Consider the following 22,915-nt stretch of genomic DNA (forward strand, 5'->3'; position numbering starts at 1 on the left):
GTTCCTCAGTCAGTGCAAAGACCTTATTTGGCACTGTCAGTGTCTGTTGAACCCCTGCTTGGATAAAGCACAAACAGGATATTGACAATGAACATCAACAGTATTATACAGACTAACATTAGCTATATATATATGTATCTGTTGTATTTCCATAATATAATGATATGAATACATCCATTGTCCAGTGCTCAGATTTGCAGCAGCGCCACTATGGTTGTCAAAATGACAAGAGGGGAAACATCATTATTCCTCTATTTCTTATTCTTTTACCATTCGAATAGCCAAAAGGTAGATCTGCTTAACAGCAGGAGGAGCCTTTTCACTCCTCCACCTCTCAGGGGTAAATGGGACATGAGAGAGAAGATAGCAGGGGGATTCCCAATATGGATAATACAATTACTCGCAATGCCAATGATCAGTAGGAGAGAGCACAGTGCATCATGGGATGACTTTGCCAGCCAAGCCTTTGATGTGAGAGCATTATAGGCTCTAGAAAACAAATACAAGATATGGCTCTCTGTGAAGATGATCGGTAAGTGCGTGTGTATTTGGGCAAAAAGTGCTAATATAAACATTATGATCAAAACTGTTGCTCGACTAAAATCTCAGGACAGGAATCATCTTGACAAAGCCCATAACAGAACTGTATATTTATGACTAACAAAACGAGCTTCCTCTATCTTTGAATGGAAAGTCATCAACAGGTGTCTGTAATCATCAATAGGGAATCTCTAACTCAGTCACGTGACATTTGGCTGACCAGTGGCAGATGTGTGAGTAGTCAGTCAGTCATGGACATTCAGGATTATAGGTCTGGCCCCTGCTGTTGAGGTCCAGCCAAGAAAAAAAAGAGAAAACTCAATATGAGAGACTGCTTCCAGAAAAACAACCCTGACTGTGATCCCTGTCACTTTATCTCTTTCACCTATCTTTCGCCACTTGCTTTTGCTCATTCTGGATGATGAAGATAGACAGATAGCGATCCACTGCATGTGTTGACACGCTACGGAAGATGTCACTGCGGAGACCGCGGTGAAGACAACTTAATACAGAGCTGTTGTTGTCAGTAAACACCATCTAAGTCAGTGTGTGCATGTTCCTCAAAGACACTGGCTGAAATGCTCAGTCTCATCTCCAGCTGTCTTACGTGACTGGGTTTAACAGATTCATTTTGGCCTCCCTCTCTGGCATTCTTTGATATATTCCACCTCTGAACATTACTCTCCTCCTTCTCCACCACTTCCCATACTTTCCTTTTACCTCTTTTTCCCCAGGACATCCGGAAAGGGAAACCACAATAACATTTCACCAGAGACTCAGTCAATATTATTCCTTGATATCTTCAAAGTGGGACAGAGGATATTGGAGCCTGCACAAGAGACGGGTGGAGATAGTGGAGGGAGTGTGTGTGTGTAGTCCAACTGAGAGCAGAGACAACAGGCAGAGCCAGAAAGAGAGAGAGAGAAGGAGAGCGTCCAGTGTGACCTTCGCAGTCAGTCTGTGAAGTATGACAGCCTGAAGCTACGAGCCACTCCTTCATATCCATCAAACTCACATTTTCTTTGAAGCACTATCTTCAACCATCTCTCAACCAGTCGAGTCAACCATCTCTCTTGGCCCTTCTTACCTTTGTCCACACTTTGCATAATCTTAGTTCTTCTTCACACCACTAGGGGTCCCTGTGCACATAATAAACAAATGCACATATTGTATTCCCAGCCCCAGTCAGTACGTCCCCTGACAGCAATATCTCAGTGGATGTACAAGAATATTTTCTTTTCATGTGGCGCAGTAGCAGTGGTAGTAGTTGTAATAGAAGTAGTATCTCTATCATTACATACTAATTCACAAGTAATGATGCCGGTGTATAGGCAGTGAGTTAATGCTGGGGTTTTGGGGCAGGACTTCTGCACAACATCAGACAGACAAGCAGCCGTGGAGCCACAAGGACAAGTAGACACAGGATCCTTAGAGCTGCAGGGGCCACAAACATTAACAAGGTCTCTTCACTCCTTCTTTTCCTCCCCCACCTTCTTCGTGCTTTTTGTCTGTCCCTCCATATGGGGTACATACTGTGTATAATGGACGACTTCAAGAATAAATATGCAGTCACTGAAAGCGGTGGAAAACATCGATACTGGCAGGGTTGTACTGCAGATAGACTTTGTTTAACATTTCAAAAATACCTTTTTCTCGCAACCCATGTCCTCTCTATTCTCCTGCCTCCCTCTTTCTCTCTCTGTCTCTAATGCCTCCCCAGATGTGCGTTCTGTAAGTGAGCGTTTCTGTGGTCTTCTAACAGAACATTAACTTTAAAGTCTTCTTTCGTCCCCAGCTATATGTGCTCTATGCTGTAAGCGCTGGCCCCAGTCCAGGAATCTCCTGCAGCCAGCCGCTCATAAGCCCGCTTCTTACCGGCCAAGAATGTGAAAAGCTCCTTCAAAGAGAAGCCTTCTGCAAGGTGTGGTTAAAGCTGGTACCTGAGTCCACAGGTGGCCATATTAGAGCAGATGAAACCGCTAACTGAAATCCCACACCTGTCTCAGAGAAAGAGCCACAAAGGAGAGAAACAGAGCAGCAAGGATAAAAAGATTAGATTACATCAACATGGTACTATTGTGTTATTCCTTCATGCGCTGCCTTCATGCATCTAAAAGCATCTGAGGCTGCATTCAAGTAGGACATTGTGCAAATGCATAAAACAAAGAAATATTGACTTTTCAGCCTCTCAGATGATCACATCTTGATGAATGGCGGCCAAGCACATAAGAGTCGAGGGTGAAAGGGCAGAGGTGTCAGAGTTTTACAACGTGAAACTGTGTTAAAAACACACGCTGATCAAAGACACTCAGCACAAACGCCCAATCTGCCTCATCTGAATGGAAAGCACAATGAGCGCACAGGGACAGTCGGCCGCTAACAGAGCTGCCCAGTCACAGAAGTGAGCACAGAGTGGTGAGAAGAGGAGTGGAGAGGAGGGGAGAACATGGCCGAGGACAAAGAGTTGCTTGTCCAAGGTCTGTCTGCCTCTGGCCTGAAGGGAGGGGCCCGGAGCCACTTGTTTGAGGGGTCTCCATGATAAATTTCCCACTACTTGACTCTGTCACACTGTCTGCCACTTGCACAATAACTGAGGTCACAGCAGAGTAGTGGAGCGCTGACATCGCGGTCTGCACAGAGAGGGGCCACTTTCTCTCATCATGAGCGTGTATTTCAGATCCGCCTGCTCCACATCAGCACATCTTAAGAAGAGTGCTGGGCTGAAAATAAATAAAGCACTTCTCACAGTTGTCTTTACTCGGACTTGTTTATTTGTGACCATTAATCATGTGTGACCTTCATATACTCCTACTATGCACTGCTGCGGGGTTGTTAAACAGAGACGGACAGAGATAAATGTAATCCTGCTGAAGAGGAAGCACATGACAACATTTGAAATATAGTTCATATACATCTTTGGAATGACTCTGCTGAAATCCAAACAAAACAAAACTCTGACCTGCCAGCACTATGTATGCCACCTGACCTCCAGGCTCTGCATTATTGGTGACAGTTTTTCTTAAAATAGAGTACAGAAACTATGTTTTAGAAGCATCACACACGTGCTATAGCACAGAAATGAATTTTATGAACAAACAGAGCCCATAGCTACGTCTAGACCCTGCAATGCAGTTAAAAGATTCAGAGAAAGGCAATATGTGCATGTTGAGTTAAGATTTTTGATTATGATTTTGAAATCTTGAAGCTAGAGGTCAAGAAATAGTACTACAGAAATCACCATAGTAACAGAAGTATAATAAATACCACCAAGTTCAACAAGTGTAGTATCAATTAACACGTGTATCTGTGGTTTTCATTTTTTTTTTTTTAATTAAAAATTAAAGTATGATACCGCAATTTAGCATGGCAGACATTCTAGCATAAGACATAGTGTCGGCCTCATGCTACTAGGATAAAAAAATAGAAACATGCAGAATGAGGAAACGTCCAAACTGACGTACAGTACGTTTTAAGAACATTATGGGAGCATTCACTCACCACCCTGCGCTCTTTTTGGTTCTGTTCTGTGGGGCTTTACTCACGCAAACCTGTCATCCCTCCCTGAACCTGTGCCCCCTCCTCTTTAAAGAAACAGGGGTGTGTGTGTCGAATGTGTATGTTGAGCGTTTTGAGGTTGTGGAGAAGGTGGGTTGGGGTGGGGGTGGGGGGGTTGGTGGGTACTCAAATCGTCCCACCTCCCTCTCTCCCAGTCAAGACGCTCCAAACTTTCGGAGCGCACCGCGGAAACTCTCCAATAGAGTTTTCAGCTCCTGCTTCAGGACTGCGCCGAGTTGCAGGGAGACAGGAAACGTTTCAGGAACAGTCAAACCAGGAGGTGGAGAGCGTCGGGAATGGCGAAGAGGCGGAATGGTCCTCCAGCCGAGCGACACATGTGAGCCCAGAGGCCACCGGTAACGTTTTCTTTTTTTATTTCAAGGGAGACGGAGAAAGGGGCAGTGAGAAGAGAGCGTAAAGGAGGGAGATAAAAAGTCTCCTGGGAGGTGACTGTCACAAGTGTCCAAACACCTCGACACGATGATCTGCCCGCCGGGATTCAGCTGGGTCTTCCTGAGCGCTCTCCTGCACACTGTGGCACCCTGGGGCGCAGAGCGACCGGACAGACCGAGGCAGTGCGACGCACCAAAGTCGGTGAGTGGCGCTGGGGCACTTTATCGAGCCAAGGACGTAAACCTACCTGACTGTTGCTGCGATGTGGGCCCGTATGATACTTACCTGCAGAAGTGAGAGAGGACAGTGACACTTGTTGTCAAAGTCTTTCTTAAGTGTTTTTCACCCTTACAACTGCTGGCTAGTCATCATAATGACACTGAAGTATACACACATACAGTAGGTAGCTCTTAAATTTTTGAGGGTAGAATCACGCTATAAATGTATTATTAGTCTAAATATATGAAATATAGGCTACCCTAAAATGTGATTATTATAAGGTCAAAGGTTATGACCTTTTAAACATTTGAATGCCTTTTTTTATTACCTAATAAATTGATGCGCAATGAGATGAAAGGATGATAAAAGCTGGAATTAGGTTGTGAATGTATTACATTAATATAATTAATATGGACTGGGTAAAGCCTAATTACTGCGTAGAATATGTGATAATAATAATAATAATAATAATAATAATAATAATAATAATAGATTTTCTATATTAATAATAAGCTCAGGGATTTAACTCTCAGAAAATCTGCAGCTTTCATGACGAGATCCGGGCCTTAGAAATCAGCGGTGTTTGCCAAGAAAATTGTTACCTCTGGCCAACTTTATGGCTGTTTATGTGACAAACGCAAGTGGGGAACACCCACGGGTGACTTGACTTCATTTGGAAAAGTTTCTGACCTTTCAGAAGTGATCGTGTTTCATCGCAGCACACGGCCTATTAGAGCACTTATCAGGCACATTGGTAAAATTATGGATGTGGGTTGAACTCGTACCGTCAGGAAGTGCAGCAGCGCAGAGCAGCCAGCCACACACTCCAGCCCGACTGTAACGTGTCCGCCGCTCCGTCTGCCTCCCACTGTGAACGCACATGATGGAAAGAAAAGTTAAAGTTAATCAAATGCATGGCTGCAAAGCATCACATCCAACACGCTTCTCTTCCGTGGAGAAAAAAAAAAAAAAAAAATCACAACAAAATAAAATATATGACCTCTGCCACAGGAAAGTTTGAAAAATGACACTTGGCGGCTCTGCCCGTGCGCGTTACTGAGGTGGTCATCAAGGAGTCGTTTAGAGATCACAGGCTTATGTTTCATTAGTGCACTGCGTCCTACGTGCGGATAACGGATCTGTTGTCAGAGATCACAGAGGGCTTCGTGCTCCTCCGCTTCATGTGATTTGTAATGCGTCAGTACAGTGGTCTCTGTTTTCTGTTAAGAGTAATTTTCCCCATAAAAAAGGAGTCGAGGCTCTCCAGAAAAGACCACGCAGCTTTAGTTTTAGACTCTCTCCTCAGGACGCAGACAGGCGCACTTTCCATGTCCAAAAGTCTTCATTTATGGGGAGGCCTAAATGAACATTTGCACATTAAGGAATGACCAAATGCTGCACATGAAAAAAAAAAAAAGCTCTTTAAGTTCCCGTGTCTCATAATTATGATGAAGAATGCACTAATGCATCTAATGCCGTCCAAACCTTCCTCCGTTCCCCTGCAGCGTCGGCTGGACTCGGCCAATGTGAAAATTCAATTAGAAACATAGGAATAGTTTAAACATTTCAGTTTATCTGCAAGGGCTGAACGCTGCTCTGAAATTAAATATAGCACTTTTGATTTATTTTGTCTAGAGGGAGCTTGTGCCAGAGCTTTCTGTATGTTCTCTGCAGTTAATTAAGATGATAACAGAACATCCCACAAGAAGACTTCACTCGCTTTTGGCAGCTTTTTGAAAAGCGTTGGCAGCGTGCGATATAATTGGAACACAGCTGAAGGAAATCTTGATTAAATTTTAGAAGTAAACATTTTCTAAGAATAACTTTATTTTACAGTAATGGGCTTCATCCCTCAAATGCCTGATTACACTGTGTCTCAGAAGCCAGAAGTTTGATATTGTTTATAAAAGCTAATTCTTTTTCTTCATATTTGAATTATGCCAACATCAAATCATAGCACATGCACAGCACATTTTCAGAGCACTTAACAAGAACCATATTTTAAGTGCAATAGAGCCCTATGTTCATTTAAAATAACTGTGATTATTTAATTTCCTTAGTGACATTGTTTTGTGTAAAGATAACCACCATAGACAAACACTTCCTGCAATATAAACCATAGAGAACAAAAACAGTGCTGTACTTCAGGCTGTCAGCACCACATCTTCCTGCCTGGTGTAAAAAAAAATCACAAACAAGAGTATCACAGCGGGGTCAGAATGGAGAGCAGGTTTCTTTCAGCTTTTGGCTTTTATGAGCTGCAGTGCAGTATATTTGCACTGCAGCCTTCAAAATGCTTCCCAGGCCGAAAGAGGCTTTGGCAACCGAGGTATGCACCTCAACAATACACGGGGGTCTGTTTACAGCCAGAAGGCCCCTCTATAAACTCCCTGCCTGCACCACAGCAGCAAGCCCTCGCAACACAGCCCCGAGCTGCCATCATTTCAGAATGGTATTTCAATCTTTAACTTGTTGACCCGAGCCCATGAGCCAGTAAACCACAATAGAGGAAAAATGTGTCAGCATCAGTTTCAAGGCAAGTTGAATTTCTCCAACATGATGGCCCCGGTATTTTTGTTTCCTTTTGCTCTCTAAATCTTGACCTTCATCTTTTATTTTCTTTCCTCTTCTCCTTCCACAGCAAAGTGACATGAACTCCTTCCTGTGGAGAGTAAAGCGTGCGCCTCCTCATCCACCCTCTTACTTATTTGGTACCATCCATGTTCCCTACACACGAGTCTGGGACTTTATCCCCAACAGCTCCAAGCAGGCTTTCCACAACAGCCCCAATGTTTTCTTTGAGCTAGACCTGACCGACCCTCTGACCATCTCTAAGCTGACTAGCTGCCAGCTACTCCCCCATGGGGAGAATCTCCAGAAGTTGCTACCTCGGGACCTGTACCGCCGCCTAAAACGCCACCTGGACTACGTCAAACACATGATGCCTTACTGGATGACCCCTGACCAGCGTGGCCGCGGCCTATATGCTGACTACCTGTTCAACGCCATTGCGGGGAACTGGGAGAGGAAAAGGCCTGTGTGGGTGATGCTGATGGTGAACTCACTAACGGAGTGGGACGTCAGGTCCAGGGGGACACCAGTGCTAGACCTCTTCTTGGCTCAAGAAGCTGAGAGGATGGGAAAGACAACAGGGGCAGTGGAGCGGGTCGAGGAGCAGTGTCACCCCCTCAACGGGCTCAACTTCTCTCAGGTGAGAAGAATAATCTAAATATGTTTTTTTTTCTTTCTCATTTTAGCATCTGACTCTCTGTGTGTACACAGCTGGAAGAGCTAGAGAAATTGCAAGGGCAGGCCAGGCCTAGAGGGGGCATGAGAAGATCCTAAGATTGTGTTTCCTGTATCCCTCTGCTTGTAGTAAAGTAGCTCTGAAGGCAAGCAAGTAGGGCTCTATAATCCACTGTGAAAGTGGAGTGTATGTGCACAGATTTTGGGTGTTGCACCATCTCTGAAAGACACAGTCAGAGAATGTGGGAGAAGACAATATGAGCAGAAGAAAAAAGGTGATTAAAACTTGTCTGCTGGAGACAGCTTTACGGTTATGGATGCCCCTCCACCTCACTAAACAAACACTCAACAGCTGAATCTGCAAAGAGAGTTTCGGGGCTGAGCAATGTATGTGCAGAAGAGATAAGAGAAGGTGAGAAGAGCAGGGAGCTCTCTCTTTCATGCATGCAGACTGTCTGTCTGGGTCTCTGTGGTAACTTAGGGCTCTCGCTGTAATCAGAGACTGAAAGATGAACAAAATAACCTAATTATTTGATGAGTAAAACATGAGGAGCATATCCAATTTAAAGTTCTTGTGAGAAGGAAGAAATGACAAGAACAAGCGTCTATTTAAAGAATTAGTCAGCTGGAGGTCACCTAAATTGGAGGCTGGAGAGCATTTTTCAAACTGTGGGAGGTCCCAGTGAAATCTGTGATGAGCAAGAAGAGGATGCTCTGTTCTAATACAACCTTTGATCAACATGACGGAGGAAAAAACATCTCAGTGTGTGTGTGTGTGTATTCATAACCCAACACATGTGCTGTGCATGCACGGCACGCCGCACACGAAGGCACACTGTAAGCATGCAAAGCTCCATACATGCACATTGGCGGTGCTGTGCAACAGAATCTGTGAAGACATAAGCCTCCATGTGACAGGTCGGAGGGCTCCGGGGCTAATTTGAGAGGCAGTGGGCTCCTAGCCTCTCCTCTTTCATCAACACCTCCTAACTACGCTGTCAAAGTCGCAGTGCTTGCCCTGCACATGCCTGAGAGCTTTGCTGCCCCTAGAAATAAGCTCAGCAAGGAACACTGTGCTTCTTAGTAATGAAGAGGACAAGTGGTAATGCTGTTAGCAGGGCTTTGCAGCTTCTGTTGTGTCCTGTACATTTGCCTTTTCCTTATTATTAAGGGATTCATGTGTCTTGCCTTTATAACCTCTGCATTAGTCTAACTGAGCCCATGCTGGCAGACCCTGCCCCTAAAAACAACAATGTTTTAAATTACACCATAAAAGACTGCGGTAGCAGCAGTGTCCAACTTTAGAAAAAAATATTGATGTTTCTGGAGAACTTCTGCTTGACTTCCATCTTAATAATCTATAGTAAAAAAACACAGGCAAAATTTACTGAATTTACAGTGGACAGTAAAACTTTTACAAGACAGGTGCTCAGATTTAGATAAGAGTTTTATTGTCATGGAAATTCAGATTGGATCATGGATAAGTTGAATTTCACCCCAGCACAGCAGAAGCACTGCTGGACTTCTGAGCTTCCAACCCCCTCGTTTCCAGATATGTATGAGAACAATTCAGAGCTGAACTGAAACTGACATGGAAACCATTATTCTCAATTATAATAATTTGTGATTTAATTTGAACACTATGGTTGATTGGATTCCTCCACGCTTGACTGTAACGGCGATGAGGTCAGGAAAGGATGGATAGACAAAGAGAAAATGCGTGGGTGGGAATCAGAAGAAAGAGAAGTGATACACTGAAGAGAGAAAGGCAGAGATAGAGACTGACCGGGGAACAGGAAAAGTGTAAAGGCAGCCATGGGGCTGAGAGAGCAGGGAGACTGATGTACATCGCCCCACTGCTAACGCTAATCTGAAACATGAGCAATTCTTAAAGGGAGATCTGAGTTGGGAAAGGTTCCAAACTCTGCCGGCCCATGTATTATTTGTTCCTAATAAAAAGTAGCTGCTTACAATATCCTGTAACTTTGCACTTAGAAATGTGAACACTGGTGATTCATCATCTATCACATTGTGGATATGTCATAGGCACCTGGCAGTAGAACTAGTACTAGTGCGAGTCAAGTGGTCATGAGGTTCTGCCTTGTCCCTCTCCACAGGTTGTTGTCAGGGGGAGCTGTGACCTCAGAGGATGTTGTTTTTAGACAGAAAGTGGTACAGCAAATACCTCATCCTCTGTGGGATAGGAGGAGGCGAAGTGGGTGTTTTAGTGCAGTGATCTTCTGTTTGTAGTGGTGATGTTGGTGGTAGCGTGGGAGGGATGGAGAGACGTTAAGTGTGCCAGAGCCCTCTTTAGACCATTGTGGTCAAATGAGACCTCTGTCTGTCTGAGATCTCTTTATAGTCCCTTTAGATCACAGAGAGGTGTGGATGTCTCTGTGAGAGGGAGTTTAGAGGCTGTGGAAACAAAGGCTGGTCATGATGCATGGTTCTTCTCCAGTTCTGTGGAGTCCAATGGAGGTTGACAGCTGGGCGGGCTGGCTAGTACCAAAGTCTTTGTGAATGCACTGAGTGGGAACGGCTGGAGGAAGCTCAGAGGGTTCAAGCTCTACAACTAAAGCGCCAGGAGTCAACATCACCTATTACACTTCCTTTTCCCTCAAGGGTGGATCGCTTAAATTACCATCATGACTTATCGAGTAAATGTATCTGTTGTCTGTTTTAAATAATGACTCCGAAGATGAACAGTACTTTTGCTGAAATCAGCTGAGGCCTGGAGCAAAGGCCTGTGTAACAACCTCAGCGGTCTCAGCATTACATTGGTACAACATACCAGTGGTGCACAGTACCAAACCATAATGGCTTATTTCCACCTAGATACTGTATATTGTTGGAGCTAAGATGTGGATCAAAGATGGCTTGAATGCAAAGCTGCTTTTGGGAAACTTGAGGGTGGCTCCAGCCTGTGGGCCTCTCTCACTCTCACCAAATAAACACCCATATTTATTTTCCCTGGGTCGCATTGCAGCCGAGGCCACTGGCCCATGTCGGAGAGAAATTACATCATATCGGTGGCGCCTGTCTCCTGGGCAGGGGTCAAAGGTCACGGCGGGAGGTGGTAGTGGAGCCGCAGAGCAGCAGAGCGGTAAGGAGACTGGCAGTCTGCTAGGGTCAGTCTGGGCACTGCTGAGCAGGCAGGCAGCGCCCAATCTGATAGAGTACCTGGCTCCACCTCTGACCAGTCTGAGTTTCCATCCGCTCAGGCTACTTGTGGGGGACCGTGTGTGTGTGTGTGTGTGTGTGTGAGAGAGAAAGAGAGAGAGAGAGTGAGAGAAAGAGAGAGAGAGAGAGAGAGAGAGAGAGAGAGAGAGAGAGAGATGGCTGACTGTCGGTACACCTCAGTGTCGTCACCTCAGGCCTGGAGGGGGGAACTGGGTAAGGGCTTTTAAGGGATGGGAGGATGGTAAGTGACAGAATCTGGTTTCCTCTCAGCAGGAGGGTGTCCTCCTCCTGGTGAGGAGGAGCTTGTTTACAGTTTCACTGACAGTCTGATGTATCTATTTCAACCAGGACAGCTCCTGTGCCATCCTTCTGCTAGAGAAGATGTCAGGCTGTGGCTTTCTGTCGTGCTGACACTGCAGCCTCACAGGTGCTGTGATCACAGTGGGTCACATATATGTCTGGAGATGTAACACAGCAATATATTTATCAATGATATTAAGATATGAAATGTGACGACATTTAGCCTTTCCAACATGTATGAAAGCATATAATAAAGGTGTATGGTGTTAATAGCAACCACTGAGTCTACACACAGTGACCATAAAGTAAAGCTTTTGTCTGTGTGGGCCTTTAACTTAGACCCACACAGTCTGTGTTTTCCATAAGTATTTCTTTATGTGATATTCAGTTTGATTTGTATTTGTCTTTGGTTTTCGAATTCAGATTGGACCTCATAAAGTATATAGTCCAAGGACAAATTGGTGATTTAAAAATGATTTTTAAACAGTAAAAGTAAAATACAGCACATATCCAGGAGGAATGTTTTCCTCCGTACAGATCCAGAGCTTTCTGGCTGTGCGTGGCAGTTACTTGATGAGCATTTATGGTAAGCAGCAAGCCCAGGGTAGTAAATGTCTCCAATGGCTGGGCAAAGGGTTGCTAAGAGAAATTAAATCAAAATAAGATTCTCATGCATCGTATCAAATCATGCAGAATACTTTGTGTTCCTTGGAAAATGTTCACCTAAACAGGACATCTTTAAAGGGAGGAATTAAGTATCATCCAACCTTACCCATATCCAAATATTTACATTCCGTGACGGGTGTGTAAGTTTGGGTTTGAAGGGATGTGTTGGCCACAGCGTCTGACTGATGGAAAAAGCGATTCTGTGTCTGCACTCTGCTCCTCTTCTCTCTGACCTCCTCATTCCTTTTGGATTTCTGCTCAGCTCCCTATCTTTCTCGCTGACATGTCCCGAGGCTTTGGTTGTCTCATTGTGAACCCATTGCTCATCTGCACATATACACATCAACACACACATACACACTGAGTGGAAAAAGAGATGGAGGAAGAGGAGGAGTAGGGGAGGGGGAGATTACCTTTAAAGTGTGCTGGCGACATGTATCCCCTCTTTAAGTATGACATCTGAAGGTGTTTCACATCTAAGCCATAATTACCTGCGCAAATATGTGGAAAACTGTGAGGCAACACATATCAGGTCGATCATCTGGTCCTGTCGGCAGGCAGACGGCAGTCCCACTGTTGCACTAATGACTTAATAGGCCCCTTAATGACCAAATAGCCTGCTGCCATCCAGAAGCACTTAGACAATTATGTGCTGGCCAGAACACTGCAGGCTGACAGCGAGATGGAGGGAGGTGAAGAAGGGAGACACGGACACTGAGAAAACAGAGGCTCCATGCACTTGACTGTATAAATCACACTTTCGTTTACTTGATTCATATTTTGCGAGAGAAAAAAAATGAGAGGTAAGAGAAAAAATGTTAAAGCTATGATTGAGTTTGATAGCAGGCAGCAGACAAAAGTTAATGGAAGAATAGTACAAAGTGGCTGCAAGAAATGTTCCGTTAAAAGTAAGTGCCACAATTTGAGCGTTTTCTTAACTGGAAAAACTCCAGTCAGCTCCACTTTCTCCACTTATTTATTCAGAGTTGAAAGTGGCAAGTTCACCTACTAGTAAACCGTGCAGGCATGGTGAGAAAAGTATTGATTTTTTTCTTCATTCCACAGAACTTGTGCCTTTGTTAAGAACTTTACTAATCAACAGTGATCTATTAACTTGCTCCCCTGTGCTCCTGCATTGTCCTCGCTCAGTGAATCCAACAGAGGTCACGTCCCTTCTCACTCTTGAGTACCTGAGAGCACGGAGGTAATGACTCCACCACATTGTCACTGAGCTGAGCGCAGCTGAGGCAGCGAGAAAAGCATGGCAGGTCGGAGTGCTCTTCCATACTTAAGTGCTCAGTGTGCCAAATCCTTCCCTCCTTCCTTCGCCCACATTCTCCCTTTGGTGGAGAAAATAAGCGTTCCTTTCTGCTTAAATTGTAATAGCCTCACGTCACACTGTGGATCCATCTGCACTCTCCACTCTTCTTCTTCTTCTTCTTCTTCTTCAAATGAGGACCAAAGCTGCTAAGCACACACCTATATGTGCACACACACATACACACTCTTACACTGGAATAATTTTGTCGTCCTTACAGTGGAAATTGCAATAAATCGAACAGCGGTTGAGCGTGTTTTCCTGCAGGCAGGTAGTCTCAAAGACACACACACACATTATATTTCTACATGACATATTTGCTCATCACAACAAGGGCAACTGCAGTAAACTGTACAGGACTGTAGGTTGTTGTCTATGGGAAGGGCAGGTAGTTTCCAGGAAGGCTGAGGTTAATCTCAGGTTGTCTGGGCCAGAGGCTGATTGATCACAGACAGGAATGTGACTGACTGATTTCCTCAGAGACCCACTTGGCCCCTTTGGAATGTTGTTGTCTTTTGGGACGTTGTTGTTTTATAACCTTTGTTTAACCAGGTTAGGCCCACGGAAACCACTGGATCACAGTGCGTATCTGCGACGTTATGCGTGTGCTGCTGAAGTTTGTGCTTTTCTCTAAATGCTGTTACTCATAGTTCCTTTTTTATCCAATATGTTTTATCCAACCTTGACTTTGAGATGGGGCTTAAATGCAGAACAGCCATTTACAGCTTGAAAACAAATGATTACTATTATGAGTACTATTATGAAATAATTCCTTGGAATTAAATGGCAAAATACGTCATATATAGTTGCCCTCCAGAAAGATATAAAAGCGTTTTCTGATCTGATGTATCTATCTGCAAATCACTATATAGGCAAGACCTGGTTAGGTTTAGGCACAAAAACAATGTTGCTATGGTTAGAAAATTCTGATTGTGACCATGGTTAAAAGAAATCAGTGTTGACTGTTGTAGGTAACAGGAAGTGAACAAGAGACTCTCGTGTCAATGTCCAATATTTAATTGATCCATTCAACTATCCCAACCTGCTGCAGTTGCAGATGCTGTAGCTCCTAGACCAGTGTCATAGTCAATAGTTGTGTAAAGACTTCAAACCCTGGCTCCTTTCTCAACTTTGCACAACTCGCCAATCATGACGTGAAGTGGGTTTGAATGTTGTTGTCGGTTTCAGGAAGGTCTTGGGGTTTCTGAAGCTATTCAACAATCCAACAAGTGATTCTGATGAGACATACAGCAGTCTCAGTCTGCTTCCAAACACATGCTGCGTTAAGTGTGTGATCACAAGTTGCTCAACCACAGGAGAGCTGTAGCAAGAATTTACCCATAAGCAGACACAGACAATTGAGCCTAAATGGGACAAAGTAGTAGAATAATAATGCACTGATTTCTGTCCACACCATTTATATTTAAAATCACTGAGGAACTCATTTTAAAATACACAACAGCCATAAATAAATACTGTATGTTGTATGAGACAGCACCAGACAAGTAACCAGACAGTGTGGTGTATCTATATCACCCAGTGTGGTGAACATGGAAAAAAGATTGCCAGTACGCCATGGCATGCAGATTTCCATGTCAGACGCTCGGTGTTGCGAGATGAACTCAGCGTCTCAGGCTGCCTGTGACATCAGCCACACACACTACCACACCTCTCACACACCACAGGCCAGTAGTCGTAAATAGGTGCCAGTGGACAACAACTGCATGTATGTGTGTGTGTGTGTGTGTGTGTGTGTGTGTGTGTGTGTGTGTGTGTGTGGGTTGAGCCCAGTTTGTCGGGGATTAGGTAGCATTAGCGAAGCCCTCTCACTGAACCTGGTTTTAATGTGGCCCATGCGTCTTCTCGGGCCCCTCTGCCCTGTCCCCATTATATACAACCCAGTGGACCACTTCAGCTCTGCTTACACCCTGCCCCTGCACCTCTCACCTCTCCATACCCCCTTTTTCCAATAACACACATGTTCATGCTCATTTTCACTCTCACACCATTTGTTTGCATTATACTGCAAGTCAAATAATTTTTTATGTTTACTTATGCAGTCGGACTCGTGGGGAACATATATGTCACTTGTTTGGCAATACTGTGTGTCACCCATTGGTGCATATTCACATCACACACATGGATCTATCCTGGATGATAACACTTTGATTCTACTGCTGGTCTCATATAGAAAGTGGTGATTTAGGAGGAAGGTTTTTTTTTTTTTTAACAATTGAACAATCTGCCACTGAGTTGGTTAAGAATGACTGAGAGTGGATTTTTGTGTTTTGAAGCCATGGTCTGCAATAATGAACTCAAATAACAGTTAAAAGGTTCATATCAGCTCAAATTGAAGTTTTATAAACCTGTCTGGTTGTTGATTTAGATTAAGTGAGGCTCAGGTATGAAGAGACACATGGCCTTTGTCAGGAAGGAGTTGATAGTCTTATTTGGCATTGTAAACCACTGATGTCATGCTTCTAAGAACTCAGAAGAACTAACCCAATGGCTGTTTTTTGCTGCCACAGACTGAGCGTGCATGTGCACGACTCGGCCTCCAAGTCCCTGACTGATGTGAAAACTGCCGGTTGTAGCTCTTGAAACAAGGCTCCACTCGTAAACTTTATTAGGGAGTGCATAAATCCTGTCATTCGTTCTACCCCCCGCCTCCACGCAATCGGGTACAGCGACGCCCTTTACACACCTCTCCATCCAAGAGTGCCTCTTAGTTGAAGCAGAAAAAAAAGAGGCAGACAAACCAGCAGAGAGTGAAGTGCAGCACTGAGGATCATTGGGCAAATAGATTGGCAGAAAGGGGGCAGACAAACAGGCAGGTATAGACAGCAGGTATAGAGGGAAACAGGGAAGCAGGAGACAGGCTGTAGGACCATTAGCAAGATGTCAGACACGCATGCTCTGGTACCAGTTCACACAGTTTTACGGGGACTGAGGTAAGTGAAAGCACAAACACAGAACTTCACAAGTCAAACTGAGCTGAGTCACCAATTTGAAAAATGTTACCGTCTGTTCTCAGTCACTCTTCTCTGTGCTCCAGCCTTGTTCTGCCCTATGAAAAATAACAGAGGGCTCTTTTTTGTGTCTGCATGTATGTATGGGTCTGTCTCTATCAAACACAATATGGTGATATATTCACATGTATTTTGCTGCTTTTTCAAAATGCCATACCTCTTTAGTCTGGATTAGAACAGCAGAGTGCTGGACAATTATTTAAAAATTGATCCCAAACCAGCAGCTGATCACCTGGATTGGCAACAGGCCTCATGTTACTGAAACCTTCATCAAAATCCCTCAGCCTGTGGTCAATAAATTTGTTTTACCTCGGTGTGCCCTCGGTAGCTCAGGGGATTTCAGGCATTTGTGCACTCAGGCCTCTGTTTCACCTTTCAAATTAAAGTTCCCAGAACTTTCTCTGAGCCAGAGTAACTGAGGGGCCTGGTTGCTCTGTCCTTACCCTCTGGATGACCCCACCCCACTGGCTAGAGCTCCAGCAGCTCCATCCACAACCACCCCCCCCAAACTGCTGCTGAACACGACTTTTTCAGTTCCTCGCAATGACACAGGCCTGAGTCAATTAGTCTTTGCAAATTTAGTTTTAACAAGATAAGTGGTTTAGTGCATACATGGATGGATGGAGATTATTTCTAGTTTTCTTTTTTTTTTTTTTTTTTTTTTTTTTTTACTGTATCAGGACGGTGAGGGAAAGGACACTAACATAATATCCAAATGTTTGACTGAACTCTTTGGCAGTGTTTCTATAGCCTTATGTGAAAATTCCTATCCATTTGCCACATAAAAGGGATAAAAATAATGATAAAATTGGCTGCCCTGCTGTTGACGTGTGACCTGGTCAATCCTTACCACGAGAGAAAGGACCAAAAGAAAAAAGAAAAGAAAGGGGGATTATGAGAATGAGAAGTGGAGGAACAGGGGCAGGAGCAGGGAGCAGGGGGAAGAAGCAGAATTGCCCCCCAACACCACTCAGGCAAAACGGGAAAGAGGGGAGGGGAATATAAAATTGTTCAATTTGGTGGTACTGGAGAGAGCAAAAGCAGCAATAACACAGGAAACCTTTCACTTTCCCCACTCGACAGTTTCTTCTGTGCCAAAATAAAAAAGACAACAATGAAATAAAGGATGCTTCTGTGAAGTTTCTCTCCCTTCTCTTCTTTTGGTTGGTGTGAGTTTTTTCCCCCTGCTGCTCGCTCACATCATGGTCTATTTCACCTGTCATTCACCAGTGCAGTTCTTCCAACACAGTTCTTCTACCTTTCCCAAGGCATACACTCTCTTGGCGTCCACTGGAACAGTTTAAATATAATATCAAACATATGGCAGAGTTTATGGAACGTAAATGAGATGAGAAATCAAATTTACTTAGAGAGCCGTAGTGGGACCGTGGTCTCTGAGGGGTGGTGTTGTTTGGGGAAAGCCTAAATGATGGGCAGCTGTAATTACAGCCACAAACTGAGTGGGAGAGCTGGAGATGGAGGGGATGGGGTAAGTGAGAGAGCCAGGAGGAGAGGGAGAATGGGGGAGAAGGTTCATGGGGGAGAAAAAAGGGTTAAGACGGTGGAGAAGCTGAGAAAGAGGGGCTCTCAGTGGGTGGCTCTTGTCTCATTTTTTTTCTTCGTTCTCTCTTGTGGGTGCGCATCATGTGATGATGTGTAATTGGCCTGCGGTCACACCAGAGTTGTGCAAACAGATTAGCAGGGAAACATGTCAGCCTGAGGGGCTGCTGAGGTGAATGTGTGTGTTGTGTGAATCACAGATGTGGGATTGTGTGGGAAACGGTTTGATGGAGTAAAACCTATATTAATGGTGAACAGGTGGGGCAGTTGACTTTGTCACAGACAAATTTGTTGTCGTGGGAGCACGGGGAATACCTACAGCTCATGTCTTTATGCGCAGTTACACATGCATATTGAATACAGTCACATTCACCCATACACAGATTTTCAATGCTTCATTTACATTCACAAAATTAAATTATATTTGCACTCTACTCACATATTCCAGAGGTTCAGTGTGGTTTGACGACACTTGAGGATACAAATCTTGGTTTCTTCCATAAAGCTCGGCTGTAGCTACTTCACCACTGCGCACACTCAACAGATAGTGACATATTAAATGCACTTCTTCACTTTTTTTATGAGAATTTGACGAGGAGATGGATGCCATGCTCATGTCCACTACACAGAGAGCAGCCAGTTAGCTTATTTTAGAGACTGGAAACAAGGGGGAAATAGTTAGCCTGGCTCACTAATGAAAAATGAAAAACAGAATGTAAAAAAAAGACAGTTAGAGGTTTTACAGGATGGGGTTGGGGGTCAGATTTTTTTTTTGTCTGGCAGCAGTGACTTCCTGGACTGTCCGCTCGTTTCCTGGCAACTGGTCACAAGTATGTTTATGTCCTTTTAAGAGTCTCATGTTTCCCGTGAAGATTTCCAAGGTATTCAGAGACCAAAAACAAAAAAATTTGAAAATAGTTCAATTGAATATTTATTAGTGATACAAAAATAACAAGCCACAACTTCATTTTAACGATGTAATAATCAGTCTTCATAAGAGAAAGAAACTGTCTCGCTAAGATAAAATGCAGTAGGCTACCATTCTCAGCTAGTATTTGCCCTGAACCGACCGATGCTGTACAAGTGAACATTCCTGGAGCTGAACTGAGGAGACAGGCAATCAGAGACTGTCGGGAAGAATAAGAGCCAGAAAGAAATGTACATACTGTACGAGCATTCAGATATGTGAGTTTGACTTGGCTGAAGAAAGTCCATGTGTAAGCAGACACAGTTATTGGTTTCTGATGCCCCTGTCAGCTCTGTGCCAGACCACCTGCCTTTGGGTACGAACAGCATCCCATAATAAACCACCCAATGTGCATGGCAACCATATTTTGAAATACTTCAACCCCTATATTGCCCCTTATACTGTTAAAAAGGGTCTTTCATTTCCAGCTGGTGTCTAGTTCAGACAAATGCACGTTTGTGATATTTTCTAGCACGTGATATGAATACATTTTAAAAGTATTTTTGTTGTTTTTCTGGTATCACTTATTACTAAAGCAACTTTTATAAAGGGTGTGTAACTAATGACTTATGAATTTATTAATAAATGATTTATCAATGCTTTATAGGTCAGTTATAAACCATTAATCAATCATCAATCAATTATTACATTTATAACATTTATTATTTTCATTATTGTAAAGTGATAAATAAATGTGATAAATAATTATTTATTAGAAAATGAGGAATTTATGAAGCTTTAATAATGACAAATTAAGAAAGCTGTTACCCAAAGTTATGGTTGTGTGGTTCATTTTTAATAATGATAATAATAATACTAATAAGTTACAACTTATAAACTTTTCATGAATGTGCCCTTTTAGAAAATGGAACAGTTTTTCTTAAATTTTAGAGCCTTTCCTGCAATTTTCGCTTTTACCATGTATTTATGCTTTAATTTTAATACCCAACAAATTTGCACCAAATCCATACAGTTTCTTGAAGTCAGAACCCAGTCAAACCTGAACACACACGATATACATTTTTAGATTCAGTGTGACTTACTCCTCTGGAGAGTATTATCTGTCTGTTGCAAATAAATGTTAATACATCTATTTATAAAATCACTGAAAAATGACGCTTCTCTTAACTCCAGAACTTGCCCAGGAATCCCCATATCCCCATCACCCAAAAGCCCAGGTCTACAGTATTTCTGTTAGAAAGATATGAAACGATAAACTGAAGAAAATGTTTTTAATTTTAAATCAAAGCTGTGTGGTCCCAAATTGAGTTCAGCTTGCACTTTTTAAGAGGGAATGTTTCCGCTGGTTTTTTGGCTGCATTCATAATGGAATTTGACTTTATAGTGATGGTGTGTCCGGTAGTGAAGGGCTTCATAGATGTTTCCGTGCCACTGGTCTCTAACGGATATGGCCCTCAACATCCTGTGTCACGCTGCAACTTTACAGAATCTGATAATATGAAAAATATGGACTGGGCGCAGCTTGAGCCAAGCCATGTTCTGGATCAGCATGAACAAATCCCATGTTTTTGATTGATTTTTCTGCTGTTGATTCTCTCAGGTAATAGTGTCAACGCCTCAGGCGGCTGACAGAGGTCTGACAGACAGACGGTACAGGCATGCGTGCCATTGTTGACAGCCAAAAGCTAGATCTTTGTGAAACGCTCATGAAGAGAGAATGAGTACTGGAATGGAAACACAAGTCTACTTTATCAGCTTGCCAAAATGCAAAGGGGAGAGTGCATGAGACAGAGAGAGAGAGACAGAGAGAGACAGAGAGAGACGGAGAGAGACGGAGAGAGAGGCCAGGCCCCCTCAAAGCCTCTGTAGTCAGCTCTGGTGACGGCCAACCCAAGCACTCGAGAGCAGTGTGAATGGCTTTTTAATGCCCGCTAACAGCCGGGGTATTTAGTGGGATGGGGGGGATGGATGAAAGGATACGTTGAATGATGGGAAGTTTGGAGAAAGGATGAGAGTGACGACAATGTTTGGACATGAGGTCCCAGATGACCACAACTGCAACACCGCTGCCCTCGCTACGGGCTCTACACGGCTACAGGACTCAAGTGCAGTCTGGGTTTCATGCTGTTAGTGATCACATTTTTAAAAGTTGTGGTCTTTTTTCTGACTCCAATCTCATTTATCTTGGTCATGTCTCAGTATTTTTCTTGAGGTCTTGTTATTTTGCCTGAGACTGACACAAATTAAGTCTCAATTATGTGGAAATAGCAGGGGTAATAGCCTTTATTGCTCTACTATCTATAGATGAATGTCCAGCTGGCTACTGATAATACACTCACTCAAATGAGAATTATATGATGTTAAGAAATGCTATCCAATACAAGTATAATACAAAGTCCAATATACTATCAATAACAAGCCTAACAAATTTGCACCCTGTTGTGGCAGTGGTCAGAAGGAAGGCATTGGCTTGTCTTGGCCTTGACTTGGACTTCACTCTTTGGTCTTGGCCTTGAAGACTTGACTGCACTGATTTACATTTTCCTACAGCTGCCTCAAGACAAAACCTTTTCAGCACAATACAGCTCCTAATGAGCTTGTAAATGTGTCTGTAGGTTAAAAGGGTGAAATTATTAAAATTCACTGTTTTGTCTGTTGACCCATTTCTGTTCAGTTCAGTTCAGTTCAATCTGTATTCCGTGAACGCCAGTGATTTGAACAACTGAGGGTAAAAGCTGCACAAGTGCAGGATCTCCCTGGAAAAAACAGGGATTAATAAAAAGATATGACCTTTGACCTTGACTTATACATTTCTATAATGAGAAATGGCAGGCTAGCTCTAAAATAGTACAGTACGTAATTTGTGTGTCCTGACACCCGCTGCATGTAATAGATTAATTTTGTGCTGCATTGCCAAGGGAGCGAGGTATGCCAAATAAAGGGAGTCTATTACTGCTGTTGAAGAAAGCAAACTTGCGTGTCCAAACGGTTTCAATAAATGAGCACTTACTCTTTGACTGAAGAACAAAGGATTTTGTAAATAATTTTATTGGCTGCATTGTCATAAAACTCCGCATGTGTAAAGAATAGCTATGCATTCTATATCAATCCAAATGTAAAAAAAAAAAAAGAAAAGAAAAGAAAAAAATGGAATACAAGAAAAACCACAGAGACCATTTTATCATGTTTATCAGAGGAGGAATACTCATGTAGAAACTGGTCAGTTCATATAAACCACATAAACTTCACTATCTTACCTCAACCCGGCTGCTGTTTACACAAAACGGCCTTGGACTCAAACAAAAAGCTGGAAGGCTCCCTGGAAACCATGGGAAGAGAAGATGAGAATGATGAGGAGGAGAAAGAGACAGAAAAGTATAACAGGGGGTGGTGAAAGAGGAGAAAGAAAACAAACAGAGAAATTAAAAGGCGCCCTTTCATTCGGATTTCTTATTTCACAAGGGGAATAAAACAAAGACTCCTGTAGGTTCTTTTAACTCCCTACTGACTTGCTCAAAAATATAGCACTGGACAGTGTGAGATGTCCTGTTAACTGCTTAATTCACTCTACTTTAGTTTTCTGTGTGTTATGTTACTTTTATGTGTTATCTTTTAAAGACGTATTTGTATTTAAATATTTTTAAAGCATTTACTTTTAGTCCTGTATGGTAGGAAGTGCTACCTGGCATTTACTAAAGCAGTCAGTTTTGGCACTCATATGAACCATCCCAAAGGCTTTGCGAGAAAATTTAAAGTTTTAAAGTTATCGTGAAATGTTTGCTAAGATCACACCACATCAGTTAAATAATTCATTTGTGGAACTTTGCATAGACAGGTAGCTTTAAAGTGAACTGAAAAAGAGGGAAAAGAAAGGAATTTACTCAAGTAAAACACTTCTGTCCTCCTACCTTCCTTCCCTTCAAATCTGAAGTGGTCTGCTGCCAGACCAAATCCTGAATCCCCAGGGCCCCTGAGTTGCTC

At 43.2% G+C, this 22,915-nt stretch overlaps 1 protein-coding gene across 1 annotated transcript in view; it reads left to right on the forward strand.

The window, feature by feature from the left end:
• The first annotated feature begins 4,210 nt into the window (after positions 1 to 4,210).
• Positions 4,211 to 22,915, forward strand: part of trabd2b (TraB domain containing 2B) — a 63,992-nt gene continuing 45,287 nt past the window's right edge. The window contains exons 1-2 of the mRNA XM_071487681.1: positions 4,211 to 4,689; positions 7,349 to 7,918. Of these exons, the coding sequence (XP_071343782.1) occupies positions 4,576 to 4,689; positions 7,349 to 7,918 (684 nt within the window). The 5' untranslated portion in view covers positions 4,211 to 4,575. The remainder of the gene's footprint in view (positions 4,690 to 7,348; positions 7,919 to 22,915) is intronic.

The sequence above is a fragment of the Trachinotus anak genome, unplaced genomic scaffold (assembly GCF_046630095.1).
Source record: "Trachinotus anak isolate AG129_WGS33_773 ecotype Australia unplaced genomic scaffold, CSIRO_AGI_Tana_v1 ptg000010l, whole genome shotgun sequence".
Lineage (NCBI taxonomy): Eukaryota > Metazoa > Chordata > Actinopteri > Carangiformes > Carangidae > Trachinotus > Trachinotus anak.